Below are 15,330 nucleotides of genomic sequence, written 5' to 3'. Positions count from 1 at the left end.
AAACTACGTAAACCCTCGCACCCTAAATTCACCCTTCTAGTAACTGATGCCTTAAACATACCGCACTCAACCCTTGCACGCATATTGGGAAGCTAATTTACGACACATTTAGTCAATTAATTTTTCTAAGAACGAAGAAATATCTTGGAATAGTTTAGACCGTAGTCTTTCTACCCCTAATTCACCCTTTCGGCAATCAACATTTGAAGCTTCAACCCTCAATCCCCCGATTTATATTAAAAGGGAAGTACAACATGAACTTACATAATAAAGATATGTAAGTATCTGCGAGCTTCCGAAAATTATGTGAATTTTCCACCCCAAAATTCGTCCCTACTGTAAATTAGATGTACAACACCGCCCCGCAACCAGCTGATTTACATTAAAAAGAGGAGAACCCAGCCGAAATTTACATGACATAAATAATATTAGTATCAACAAACTTTCCAAAATAATACAAACTGCCAACTTTGCACCCCAAACTCACCCCTTTGGGTAACTTGTGTACAAGAGGGGAACCTCGAACCCTTGCTTACAGAATACGTGTAGACAAGAAAATATTATCAGAGCGCAGGGAGTGTCTTAGAATAATCTTAACTGTCAATTTTGCACCTCAAAATCACCCTTTCAATAGTTGATATCTTTATCATCAAGCCTCGGCGCCCTGATTCAGAAAATAAAGGAAAGCTAACTTAAATTTATTTAACGTATTTAATAGAAATGTATTAGCAAACCTGGTCTAAGTCGATTTTATAAAAATACGTCGGCATGCAGAAATATTCCGGAATGATTGTAAATGTTCACTTTGCCCACGATCAATCGGTCATTAACCCTCGACCATTCCATTCACATCGAAAAGGGAAGCCGGACCTTTATTGACTGAAATCAGCATTCGTGAATATTTCACAGTAATTTAAAATACTCACCTTACACCCCAAATTTACTTCAGCAGTAACTAATACACGTCAGTCATTAACCCTGGACCTTTAAATTTATAAGGAAATGGAGTTCTAGCTTAAATCTATTGACAAAAATAAATCAATACTCATCAATATTTCGAAATTATTTTAAATATTAACTATGCACTCCGAATTCACCCCTTCAGTAATTATCACCTTGGTCAACAACCCTTAATTTACATTAGAAAGAAAATCTAGCCAAAATCTATTTATTGAATACATAGGAGCATGTAGACATAAGCAGAAGTGTAACTTAATATTTAAATTAAAATTAAAAAAATTAAAATTTTGAGATTTAAATAATTGAAACTTTGTAATACAAATTCAATTCTTTAGTAATTGATATATTGGAACTCAAGTTCCAACCCTTTAATTTACATTATCCTAAATTTATTCACTAAGTATACATATGTATATCAGCGCAAATAGTATTCTAAATCTTTTCGTCCCTCTCTAAAACCCAAATGAAAAATAACATTTTATTTGCATAATAAATATTTTTTTATCATTTGCAATAATAAATAAATAATTTGTTGAATTATTTGAATGATTTTTTAATGAAATAAAAAATTTTATTATTACTAGCAATATAAAATATCAATTCAATTTGCAATCTTTTTTTTTCACTACACCCCGAACCCTCCATTTCATACGCCATCCACCAAGCTCCATAAAAACCCGTCCACCTAACCTAAACCTTCGACCCTAAAATCCGCAAGAAAAAAAATCGTGACCACTTCCGTCTGCGAGAAATCTTTGCTATCGATGGGCGAACGACTTTTCCAACGGAATTTTTCGGGGACCGAGCGATCTCAGCGACTCTGCGAGATATCTGAAAGCGGCTTACGCAAAAGATCGGCATCGTTCGTTGCCCGGAGCACGAAGGCCAGGAAAATATTTTTCTGGCGTCGATTTTCACGGTCGGGGCACGATCCTCCAATTCATTTCACTGGGTTAGGTCGCGGAGGCTTGAGACTGCATTCTTCCAGTTCACCCACCTCCCCATTTTTTCGTCGACGAAATAAGGGACCCGATAGGAGCCGCGCCAGAAATGGCGGTTAGAGTGTGCGATGGGATCGGCGAGAGTGTGGAGGGGAGAATTTTTGTATTCCGACGTTTGCACGTTCCTTCGACAGATGACACCCGACGCCACACGTCGCACTTTTCGCTCAAAGAGTTGGCCACAATCCACAACTTCGTGCGACTTTTATGAAAATCGGTGTTTTCATGTTTTCGAGGTTTCCTGAATTTGAATGCGCTGTCGATACGAAATGCGACACCAGACGCTATCGACGTACACAAGCATTGTTTCGAACTTATTTTTCGTAGATGTTAATTTTAGTTGAACATTTTATTTTGAACACTTCATTTTAAACATATTGGTTGTGAATACTTTATTTTACACATTTTAGTTGAACATTTTATTTTAAGCATGTTTATCGAACAGTTTGTTTGAACATTTTATTCTAAACATTTTAGTTGTACATTTTACTTTATATATTTTCATTGACCAAGTACTTATTTTTTGTGGATGTCAATATTTTTCTATTTTAGCTACAATATTTGCCTACGATTTTTGACTACAATTATATGATTGGAATATAAAATTTCATACGACGATCTTCGTGTTAAGTAATTTTTGTATTTAATTGTGATAAAAATGTTTACTTAACCAATTTTTTTTAAATAATATTATAGGTCACGTAGTACAAATATATTGTCTAAAGTAGTAATAAAGAATATTATCAGTTATGAACAATATGATTATAGACAATGTAATAAGAAAAACATAATCAATTATAAATATTGTTTAAATTATTGTTACATATGTATTGTTAACTACGGATATGTCTTTTTCTATCGCTCCATTGTGTGGTTTTCGTATGTACAACAGATCCGACGTCCATTTTTTCGTTTTTTTTTCGTAATCCGCTTGATATTTGTATCTGAAAAAAAGATACTACTCCTGAGGACTACTCCTGTTTCCAGCACACTTTTATACAACACTCTGTATATTGTTACCGATATTCTTGTAGAGCATCGAAAGACAAATGCAACGAGTATAATGAATATATACAGTGACTCGCATTAATATTCGGACACGATATTGATACAAGAACAATTGCTCCTTTTTATTGTTTATGATAGTATTATTGAATCAATTGTTTTCTCATACAAAGTAAGTAGAAACATAAATTTTGTTTATTTATTGCACATGTTCTTTTGTATAATAAGCGATGAACAAGATTGTGAGGAAATTTAACGTCACAAAAATATTCGGACAGTGAATGAATTACATTAATTTTATATAAAATGAAAATCTTTTTAATCACGTTATCATAATATTAATATTTTGTCGGTTGACCCTTTTGTTTTATTACTTCATGTAATCGCTTGGGCATGTTACAGATGACTTTATTTAAATAATCCGACGAAATTCGTTTCCATTCGTCTAACAAACGTTGTTTTATCTTTGTTGTTGTCTTTGTAAGTATTGTACGAATTTTGTGGTCCAGTTGATCCCATAAATTTTTAATTGGATTTAAATCAGGCGATTGAGGAGAAGGATGCAGTACTTTTGGACAATTGTTTAACAAATATTCCTGTACAATTCTGACCTTGTGTTTAGGATCACTGTCCTAATAAAACTTAAAACTGTACGTACACCCATATTTATAACACTTGTAATTAAATTTTCTTTAAAAAATGTCCAAATATTTCATTTTATCCATAATACCATCGATAAAAACTAGTTCACCTATACCTACGGACTGTCCGATTATTTTTGTGACGTTAAATTTCGTCACTATCTTGTTTATCGCTTATTATACAAAAGGACATGTGCAATAAATAAACAAAATTTATGTTTCTACTTACTTTAAGGAGTGCTTTATTATATGAGAAAACAATTGATTCAATAATATTGTTGCGAATTACTGCATTTCTTTCGCGTCGCGGCATTTTATTTACAATAAAGTACATAAACTATAATACAACTCAATTCAATTATGTTTGAGATCTTTGGACCGCTCGACGGTCCGATCCCGACTCTTCGATTGTCCGTTGATAACACACCTCCGTGGCAACCCCTCTCTTCTATTATTCTTTAAGGAGGTGTTCACAACAGGGCTGTTTCACATTACAGCCACTTGATTTGGACAAGTCGCCGTAACAATATTATCATAAACATTAAAAAAGAGATATAATTCTTGTAACAATATCGTGTCCGAAACATTAAGTAATCAACTTTCAAACGCAAACATATCGAGGTTAAACAATCGAAAGTATTCAATCATTATACTTGTTGGATTCGTTTCTTCGCCCTTCATCAAAACACGTACGATTCTATTTAAAATTAAACGAAAATAATTTATCAAAAATATTTAAGTTCCTCTGCTTTCAGACGCTACTATCTCAGGATTAAATGACTACAATACTACTCGTCTTATCATGCTCTTGTTACGAGCCGAGGGCCAGGCAGTTTGGGTGGCCGGAGGTTGCATGTAATTGGAATTTTTGGATGAGGTGCGTAGACCAGCCGATGTTTATTTCGACACGGGTAGCTACCTTTAAAATTAGGATAAGGTGTTTGGAGAAATTGATATTAGGGTTAGAAAAGAAATAAAGATATACCTCGAGCGGTTAAGATATATCTTGGTGGGTTATACCAACTACTGGTTTGAAACAGGAGGTGGAAATGATTAAACTTGAAACCAAAGAAAACTGGTAAAAACTAAATTATTACGCGTTGGGTTTTACAACTGTAAGTAAGTTTTCGCGGAAGAAGAATTGAAACTCGATGTTACTAATGTTTCCGCGTCGACGAATGACTCGAAACTAGCCCAATTCCCGGTCGCGTTTGGGCCCTTTATATAGTCAGTTTTTCTGTGGAAAAATGGTAGTGGGGATGATCCTATGTGGTCCGACTCCAGAAATGTTCGTCGTCGTACTCTCTCGGAGGTACTCGACTCGCGATATACAAATGAATCCCCGGCTGGCTGGCGCCAGCCTGGCGTATGCCTTCAGGAGGGAATATAAAAAATTCGTGGGAAGATTCTCCGTACGTTACACTCTAAAAGGCTCTTGAAAGCAAGCTACGAAATTCTTTTATTTCCGAATACCATAATCTGCGAAGCTTCAGAAAATCGGGTCTGCTTTATTCTACGTCCACCGAGATGGATATCCGGCGATCGTAATCCGCCGTTCGCAGAAGTCAGGAGACCAGAAACATAAAAACAACCGTGTCGCTGAAATTTCGCAACTCCATGTATCGGATTAACCGTCGGAAGACGGTTTCGATGGTCGCGGGCAACGTCTTACGACCGTTAGTCTATACGTACTCCGAATATCGTTTTCCGGCAAATTTTTTTTTGGGGGGGGGGATAGTACTGCTATGCTCCATAAGGTACGGAAGAAAGCGGTGGAGGGGGACGGAACTAAAGGAAACCAGAAATCCTGCTGGATGATTGGCTTCTATCTTCAGTACGATCGGGTCGCGCCGTTTATTTACAACACAGAGGCAACCTTTAGCGAACACCAACGACGACCCCCCACCCCACCCCGATCCAGCACCTAAAGGTGTCGGTGATGCAGCCACGTAGTGTTTGCACTCGTGGTTGGAGTGGCGAAAGCGACGATTCGTTACCGGGAAACACGCGAGTGTCGATCGAGTTTTCCTTCTTCGGTTTCGGCGGCGCTGTTGGTGCGGCGAGTTTATTGGAAATTTGTGGCGACGGCGGGGAATATCAATTTTGGTGGGACGTGACTGGGAACAGGTTTTTGGCAGCGTTAAAAGGAACGCATTGAAATTGCGTATCGCTTCTAACGGTTAAGATTCGAATTAAAAAATGCGATCAATTACGAAGAATATTATTTTTGGTTTATGGACCGTCGAGGTCATTTCAACCCGTGGCGTTTGGATCATTGCTTAACACGTTCGCCCGCAGCATAAAGAACGTCATATTAATGTTCTGAATATAATTATTTAAAATTATAGCACATAGCATGATATTTAGAGAATTGATGCCTTCACTTTGGCGGCATTTTCATCATGTCGCGTAAGATGATACAATGTATTTAATGCAATAAATACAATAAATATAACTATGCTGATAGCGAACGTAACATAATTTAATTACTCAGCTTTTGGCAATTATGTAAAATACTAGAAATAGTATTTAATGTATTACATTATATTATATATAATGTACAGTTTTTAGTATGATATACAGTATAAATGTATTTAATTATACTATATAATACACGATATAATAATTTAGTATAATATACAGTATAATATATATATATATATATTTATATACCATATATATATTATACTGTATATTATACTAAATTATTATATTGTATATTATATAGTATAATTATATATATATATATATATATATATATATATATATATATATATATATATATATATATATATACATAATTATAATTATATATTATAAAATATAAAAAATGTTAATTTAATAATATTTTATTAATTATATATATATATATTTATATATAAAATATATATAATTAATAATATTATCAAATTTACATTTTTTATATTTTTTTATTGCTGCAGCATTTAATACATTATTACCGTATTAAATTATGCATTAACCTAATAAGAATGGTTTAGTACGATTACATTGTGTATAATGTTATTGATCCTGGAATTCCTAATAAATTAAACATTATTTAAAATCATGGAAATTTGAGTTCCTCGTTGTATTATTCAAATATTTTAATGATGCAACAATCTAGTTATCGTTATTTATGCGATAGTAATTATTGATATCTAAATTCCTCATAAATGTGATATCAATAAATAATCATTGTACGTCATATAACAAACATTGTTAAAAAGAACAATATGAGACAATTTTAAACAATATCATATGAAAATATAACATTGAGCATCATATATCCCATAAATTTAATATAAAATTCGTATCGATGTTATTATAATTCCGTTCAATATTATTGGAGCTTTAATACCTGAACAAAAAATATTATTTAATATCATGAGAGTTGAAGTTCTCTACAAAAAATATTATTAAATTATTATTATATATGTTATTATATATATTAAAATATTATATTCTCGAACTTAAAATTCATATTATCCTAACATTAATTAGTGTCGTTAAAATTCAAATTGCTGTTAAATTGACATAAACTAATATGATGAGAGGTATTATTGTTTCCTGTTGTCGAAATATAAATTTCTTATAAGCTAATATTGATTTCGTGAGAGACTGGATGTGGTTTGTGGTGAGTGGACGGTGACAAGGTGACTATGTACATATAATATTATACGATATTGGCTGTAATGTAATTAGAACTCGCCATTTGTGATTGTGATTGGAGTATGATGAATATTGTAATGCGACTGTAATTACATGCTATTAGGAGAAGATGATTGATTAAAACCATCAACCCAATTATATGTATATTAAATATAGAAAATAGTATAATACACACACAATAATTTTTTTTTTGTTAAGTTACACAATTTTGCTTCGTGTAATGTTTAAAAGTGTAAAATGATGATAACGAAAATTTTATCATTTATAATATTGTTTGTTATATTCCCCGCCTATTTTATATCTTCTACACTTTCTAAAATTTTTGGTATTTCTATATTTGATCATTGGTAATTAGTTATTAATTTTATTTGTCATTTATATTAGTACTACCACGATTTACAGCGGGTATTTTTTATAGTTTTCCCCCAGTTTACATATCTTACAATTTTTAAATTTCTAGTACTTGTATATTTGACTATTGCATTTTCTGTAGACTCTATATTTTTCGTAATCACAACTTACACCGGTCTTTTTTTATAGTTTTCCCCTATTTTGCATCTTTCATAATTTTTAAATTTTTAGTTCTTGTGTATTTGACTATTCCATTTACGTAGTTTCTATATTTTAGTGTTTCTATATTCGCCAGTTGCATTTTAGTGGTTTCTATGGCTTTAGTATTTCTATATTTGATTATTACATTCGTGCAGTTTTTATATTTTTAATATTTCTTTATTTATTACGTATACTCTATTTATATTGTTTATACATATAGCCAAATATAAAAATACTAAAATGTAGAAGCTACATGAATTCAAAAATTCAGTAAATTTTATATTTGTTGTATATTAATAATCTATATTATAATATAATAATATAATAAATATAATATATATAGTAATATATAATAAATAGTATCCATATTTGAATATATCTACATTTGATTACTGAATTTATATAGTTTCTACATTTTACTATCTTTATATTTGATTATTGTATTTCGTCAAGTTTCTAATATTTCTATCATTTTCTTCTTAATTGTATTTTGCATGTATCGGAATTCTGCCATGTATTACAACGATTCTTACAATCATTGAGCTTCTGCTGTGATTTTTTAATGTATAGTATTTCTACAGTCGACGACATTTATCATTTGATGGATCGTGCGAAATCATTCGGCTCGAATTCACATTTAACTAAACTCGAATAGCGGAATTATGTTTGATGCGAGATTTTCGCGGAAAATTTTGCGAAACTCTCAACGGTATTGATCGACGAGAAAGAGAATGATCGACTTTCGAGTTCACGTCGTATTTGTTGCATAGGGGATTATGGATTTGATGGATTGATAATGAGCCAGCTATCAGCGCAAGGATTATTTCGTACTGGTTTCGTGAATGTTTGATAAGCTTCGATTAGGCCACTGATTTTACATGTCTATATAAAATATACATTTGTTGTTGTAATAATCTCTGTGCAATTCGTCAGGAGAAATTCATTATCGAACGTATTCTCCTTTTAATAATTGGGAACTATTTTAATGAAATTTGTTCATAATAATAATTATTATTATTATTATTTCCTCTGCAGTTCGATGAAAATTAACGAGAGAAAATCACCTTCTATAAACAAATACAACCGCGTATTATTCTTACGATTATTTCAACATTCATTTAAATTGAATTTATGTGTAATGATAATTAAATATTACATTGGTTGAAGTTACGTGAAAATCAAGAACAGAAAACATTTTCCATAAATAAATATATTTATTTTAATTATAATATTTATTTTAGTTACGAACTTATATGAAATAATTATTAAAACCTATTTTCAAAGAAGTTTCATGAAGATCGTGGAGAATAAAATCATTAGTAATAAATGGATATGTACACGTACATTTTTGTTAAAGATTGTCTCAATGTTTATTTAATTTTCAAATCATTCATAATTGATAATTATTTCATTGGTAATTAAGTAGAAATCTTCAGAATTAAAGTTTTCTTGTACATATATACATAAATATAAAGTTAAAAAAATTGTGTCTAAAAATATAGCAGTAATTTTCTTTCGAAAAGAAAACTTTCGAAATCATAATTAATATTGCTTGGTCATCTCTCGGCTCGCTAATGTGCTTCAATAATCAAACACAGCTATAATTCCGAAGAGTTCCATGCCATAATTATCACGTTCGAAAATTCAATTATTGTATAATATGAGAATCAATTCTATTTAGTATTTCACGAAACCGAAATATGGATGTATATAAATTCCATAATTGATATACAAGGAAATTCATTTATTTAATAACGAGAAAGCTACGTATTTAGTGTATCACGAATGAAAACAATAATTGAAACAATTTTTAATTAGTTATATAATATTTTCGGGATTATTTTTATTAAAATTGTATAATTGATATAACTGCGGAATCGAATGATGCGAGAGAAGTGAAAATCAATGTATTCAATGATCGGCTGATGATTGAGAAGTGAGAGGCGATTGAGATTGTTATTTACATATGTCGAGAATATAGTGCGTGAAATTAGCGTAAATATTCGCGTGTATATTTTAATTTTTTGTACAATCAATTGACAATATAAATTGATGAAATTTGATTATCAACAGTATACAACAACTCTGAAAATTCTTCGACATTTTGCTTTTATTGAAATTCCTTAATAACATATCATTTAATATCATCGAAATTCAAATTGCTGTAAATTTTCGCATTAGCATTGCTGAAATTAAAATTCGTATTAATCTAACATTAACTGGTGTCGTTCAAATTGTAATTGCTATAAAATTAACATAAGCTATGTGGTCTGGCTAGAACTTACTATTGTTATAATTTATATTATTTACCATTATAAATTGATAAAATATGATTATCAACAATGTTGAACAATATAAAATTCTTATGATATTTCAATTTTTATTTTAAATTTCGTTCGAAGAATCGCTGTTCCTGTCAACAACCAAACTTCGTCTGAGGAATAATTACCCTTCCACAAAATTCAACTATTCCGATCCCTTCATTATAAAGTTTTTAATATTCGTATAGCCTCGGGCTATTTATAAATTCCTCGGAGAAAAAATTTTACAGATTCTCCGACGTAATTAACCCCTTGAAATACGATTTCTTTCATTGTCATGTTGATTAGCATACTCTGTCGTTAATAAATTCTACACGAGACAGAAAATTTATATTTGTTACATTATATGACTGCATTGTTTTAAATGACAACATATTCAATTTTTATTGTAACATATTTTTGAATATTTAGTACATATCGAATATATATCATTCGAGCAAGGAGGGGATAGTTTTACCCTTAAAAATATAAACGAAGGAAAGAAATTCAATTTTTTAATATCTTTAAGTTTTTATCTTAAATTTTTTTAATATCTGGTGCAATTTTAAAAATATGGAAGTTCTATCTCAAAGAAAATAAAAAGGGGTGCAAAATCTAATTTTCGCTGGAAGTAATTTCTTAATATCCAATAAAATTGTAGAAATAATTATGCAGAGAGGGAAACATCTACAAGATACCACATTCATTCAGGGGGTAGTTTCGTACTACGAAAAATAAAAAGGGATGAAACATTTAATTTTCACTGCAAATATTTTATTAATATACGGTAAAATTTTAGAAATAAACATGGAGATAGGTAATATCTAGATATCGTTATTAAGGCGGTAGTTTCACCCTGAAGAAAGTAAGGAAGGCATGAAAAATTTAATTTATGTTATAAACAGCTTTTTAATGTCATGAGAATTTTGATAACATATACAAAAATAGGGTAACATCTACATATCGCAATTAAAAAGGGGCTGTTCCGCTCTAAAATAAAATAGGTAAAGGGGATAAAAAGTTCAAATTTTATTATACGCATTATTTTAATACCTGATAAATTTGCAAAATATACAAGAAAATGGGATAACATCAGGATGTCGTTGTTAAAGGGGCAGTTTCACCGTGCAGAAAATAAAAAGGGGATGAAAATTTTTTGTTCAGGAGCAATTAAAATTATGAAATAAAATTGTCCGACATTCATAATTTCGACATAAAAATCATCGAAAAATCGTAAATTATCCGTCGCGACGCGTGCTCACGAGCCAGAATCAGCGTAATCGTTTAACTCCTGCGAAATTTGCCCTAATCGCGATCATCTGAAGCTGTAGTGACTCCGTGTCATTGTTACAAGTGCGCCAACGATATTTCACCAAATTCTGATTCGCTGGATCAACCGAAACTTGCTGGACCAATTGAATTTCGGCGGCCGGGGGTGGCCAGCCGCCTTCGTAAAGGTCGCGCGAACATGATAATCACATTTCCGACTCAGCGCGAATATTTTTGGCTCTACGCACGGCCGGCACTACACCATAAATCGCACGAAACGAAAAATGGTTCGATGGAACTCGAGCGATAAGCGAAAATGAAACTTTGTTGGTCATTTTTCAAATTCGCGTGCTTCTGATAAGTTCGAAACGTTTCTCCGGCGTATGAAATCACCGTGATTCTGTGGAACGAAGTATTCCCTTTCCAACGAATCCAAGAACGTTGATCTGCGATACTTTGTTGCAAATTTATAGCAGTTTTGAAAAAAAGTATACAAGATTAATGTGATTTCTGAGGTCGTGGAATTCTAGGCGAACATTTTTCGAAATTCAGAATACCATAACTTCGTTAAAAAATATCGTAGGGTGGTGTTTTTCTACTCATTTTAGAAGTCCAATTTCCCAGTTTCGTAGCATCTTAATTCTCCTGTTTTATAAATTTTATTTCGTTAATACCCTGCACTGTAAATAAAAATGGTTCCGTCCTGTCGATTTCTCATATTCGCATAGATCTGAGTGGTTCAAAAAATTGTTTGGCAAACGCAATCACAATTATTTTAACGAACGAAGTCTCCCCTTTCGAATGAGCCCGAAAGTATTGATCTATGATTTTTGTTTGCCATCGTATAGCACCTTGGATTCTCTTCCGAATGAAATTCTGAAATTCAAAATACCGTAACTTTGTTAACAAAAAAAACTGTAGAATGGTGTTCTTAGATACATTTCAAAGGGTGAAATCTTCGCTTTCGCGCCGTTTGGATTATTTAGTATTAGTGCCCGATCGCGAGTGCCTGATCTCCGTTCCTTCATGAAGTGGCTGAAACGACGAGAAACCTGGCAGAAAAGTATAAATTTCATTGTTTTGTTTCTACACTTTTCATTGATAAGTGTTACATCGACGAGATTGCATAGCGAATATATTTTAGCCAATTGGTGTTATTTCAATCATTTCGATGATAATTTTAATGACAATAATTTCAAGGATAATAATTTCAAAGATAATAATTTCGAGAATTATATTTCCAAAGACAACAATTTCGGAGACAACACTTTCTAGAATAACAATTACAAAGATAGTAATTTCTAGGATAACAATTTCAAAAATAATAATTTCTAGAATAATTTCTGGGATAATTTCGAAGGTAATAATTTCGAAGATAGTAATTTCGAAGATAATGATTTCGAAGATATCAATGTCGAAGATAACAATTTTGAAGATAACAATTTCGAAAATGATAATTTCAGAATTAATAATTTCAAAGATGATAATTTCGAAGATAATAATTGACAATTTCGGTCGAAATTATAGAAATCCTGTTAAATACAAGCAAATACTAAATAAAATATAATTTTCTTGACATTGCGATATCTTCTGAACCGTCGATTAGTTCTTTATTTTCTTGGCTACAACAGTGAAGTCACGATGCTCCTTCCCTATTCTCTTGCGGAACGATACGTCACTATAACGAAAGCCCCTGTAATTAATCCTTTCCAAGACCTTTAAGCGGCACCTCCTCGCGATGATCTGCGCGTAATTGGAAGTCATGATTGCAGTCACTAACTTCGGTATGCTCAGAAAATTATGGATCACGCTATTAATTCCAGTGTCAGATATCGGTACTTTCACTTGCTGTCCATTATTCAGCGCATTGGCAACCTCCACGGACACGGACACTAAGCCCTCGCCAATTTTTCGCTGCTGCATCTCCGGCAGCGTAGCCAGGAACATCAACTCCATAATACAATCAATATTATAATATTTGAATAAATTTATCTTGCTGTGTATAGCAATCAGAAAATCTACGTAGCCCCTGGCCCGGTGATGTACGCAATTATCCTTGAATCTTTCAAGCCAACTCTTTTGGCAAGGTCGCCAGAGGACCGGGCGATGTCGACGAAACGGTGGGCGCCCACACGGACGTCGCGGGTTAGTTACAGGATCTCTCGGCATCGGATGATCTCTCAATATCTTAATTTTATTGAGAACAACACCAACAACTTCCCCAGTCTTGACGTCGACTGCAACAATGCTGACACCGTCTTTAGCAATTTCCACACAGAGCTCCTCGAGCGCTCTGACGCTACAAGGCGCCGATATCAGATTTACGGCTTTGCAGATGCTCTCGTTGGGGAAAAAGCTTTTCCTTATTACTTGTAATGCTCCCTCCAAAGTATCCTCCGTCAGAGACTCGAACTCGATTTCTCCACCTTCTATGGAGCCCCACTCAATGCAGGATTCAGTATTAGTTCTGGAACTGAACGAAAAGAAACAATTAATTAGTATGCACGTAATATTAAACGGTATATTAAACGACGGAAGCTTTAATCGAATCAAGTTTCCAGAAACGTTTGGAGATACAGTAATGTCTCCCTAACTGACGCTCGGATTACGCACAGAAATGGACAATCTGGGAAGAGGAGACACGATTACTCGAGCCTCGCGGCTCGTTTTTATAGTTATCGGTGAATCGACAACTTTGTAGACGACTCGTTTTTATAAGCGAATAGATTGGAAATATCTATACGCCAGGATTAAACACATTTTTCCGTTCCGAAAAACTTGCAATTTCTCGATCCATCCGTTTCGAATGGCACGATGTTTCAATGCGCATACTTCTAAATTCATAATTTCGAAATTATCTGGTTTCTGTAGTTTCTGATTTTTAAGATTCCAATTCCAATTCAAATCAAATTGACGGTTTTTAAATTCTCTGATTTATAAATTTACAATTTCGAAGTCAGCTGATTTCTATATGATCAAATTTTTAAGATTTCAATTTCTAAATTCTTTGATTTATAAATTCACGATTTTTCAGTTTTCTGAAATTTTAATTGTTATCAACTGGTTTCTAAATGTTCTAGTTCTTACCGTTTCGATTTCTGAATTGTTTGATTTCTGCATTTACGCTTTTTAAGATTTCCGACTCTTAAATTTACAAATTTTTAAATCATCTGCTTCCCAAATTTTCTAAATCTTATCATTTTAATTTCTAAATTCTTTGATTTACAAATTCACGATTTTTAAGTTCTCCGATTTCTATATATATAAATGTACATTTTTTAAATTATCTAGTATTTAAATTTTCTAATTTTCAAGATTTCAATTTACAAATTTGAATAATCGTATCTCCTCTTCCCGACTTGTCCATCTTCGTGCACTATCCGAGCGTCAATTAGGGAGAATTCTCCGTATCCGGCCAAAATAGAGGTTGACTCATATCTCGATGAAAAATATATTTTATTTATAAATATTTAAATTCGTAAAAATAAATTGTCTTTCTTATACCCGACACACGGAAAACATTAGTCAAAACAAGTGACTGAAGAATGTTCGCGGAAGAATATAGCAAAAATGTACGTACCATTCCATTTTAGTTCACTAAGAAATTCTCACTATACTTCACTGGGAAAATTAACTGAGAAAATTCGCCGAGGTCTTCGCACTGATCACTGCTGCACTGATCACAGAATGAGTGTTTCCGTTGACATCGGCAGGGTATTTATACTGTCCTTGCTAAAGGACAGAACGTCCTAATCAGCAAAGACGAACAATGACAAAAGGATACTACCCGAAAAAAAATGCGCCAGGTATGAAAACGTCTCCCGTGGAAAACCATTAGCCACCGCGGCCGGCTATCAGGTAAGCACATGTACCTGCGATGACCGGTCGTGTCATACGGATTTTACAAGGATCGGTTCGTTCGGTTAAATTAAA

The 15,330-nt window shown here is 32.6% G+C and overlaps 1 protein-coding gene across 1 annotated transcript; it reads right to left on the bottom strand.

Annotated features, from left to right (window-relative positions):
* Window positions 1-28: 28 nt before the first annotated feature.
* Window positions 29-15,073, bottom strand: LOC143262084 (uncharacterized). Its single transcript, XM_076528044.1, has 3 exons — window positions 14,978-15,073; window positions 13,178-13,870; window positions 29-92 (listed from the first exon to the last, which is right to left on the bottom strand). The coding sequence occupies exons 1-3, from the start codon at window positions 14,983-14,985 to the stop codon at window positions 29-31; spliced, it is 765 nt and encodes a 254-aa protein (XP_076384159.1). The 5' UTR covers window positions 14,986-15,073.
* Window positions 15,074-15,330: the final 257 nt, after the last annotated feature.

Source organism: Megalopta genalis, unplaced genomic scaffold (assembly GCF_051020955.1).
Source record: "Megalopta genalis isolate 19385.01 unplaced genomic scaffold, iyMegGena1_principal scaffold0086, whole genome shotgun sequence".
Taxonomy (NCBI): domain Eukaryota; kingdom Metazoa; phylum Arthropoda; class Insecta; order Hymenoptera; family Halictidae; genus Megalopta; species Megalopta genalis.
The sequence above is the reverse complement of the archived record's forward strand: the minus strand, read 5'-3'. Positions and strand labels throughout refer to the sequence as shown.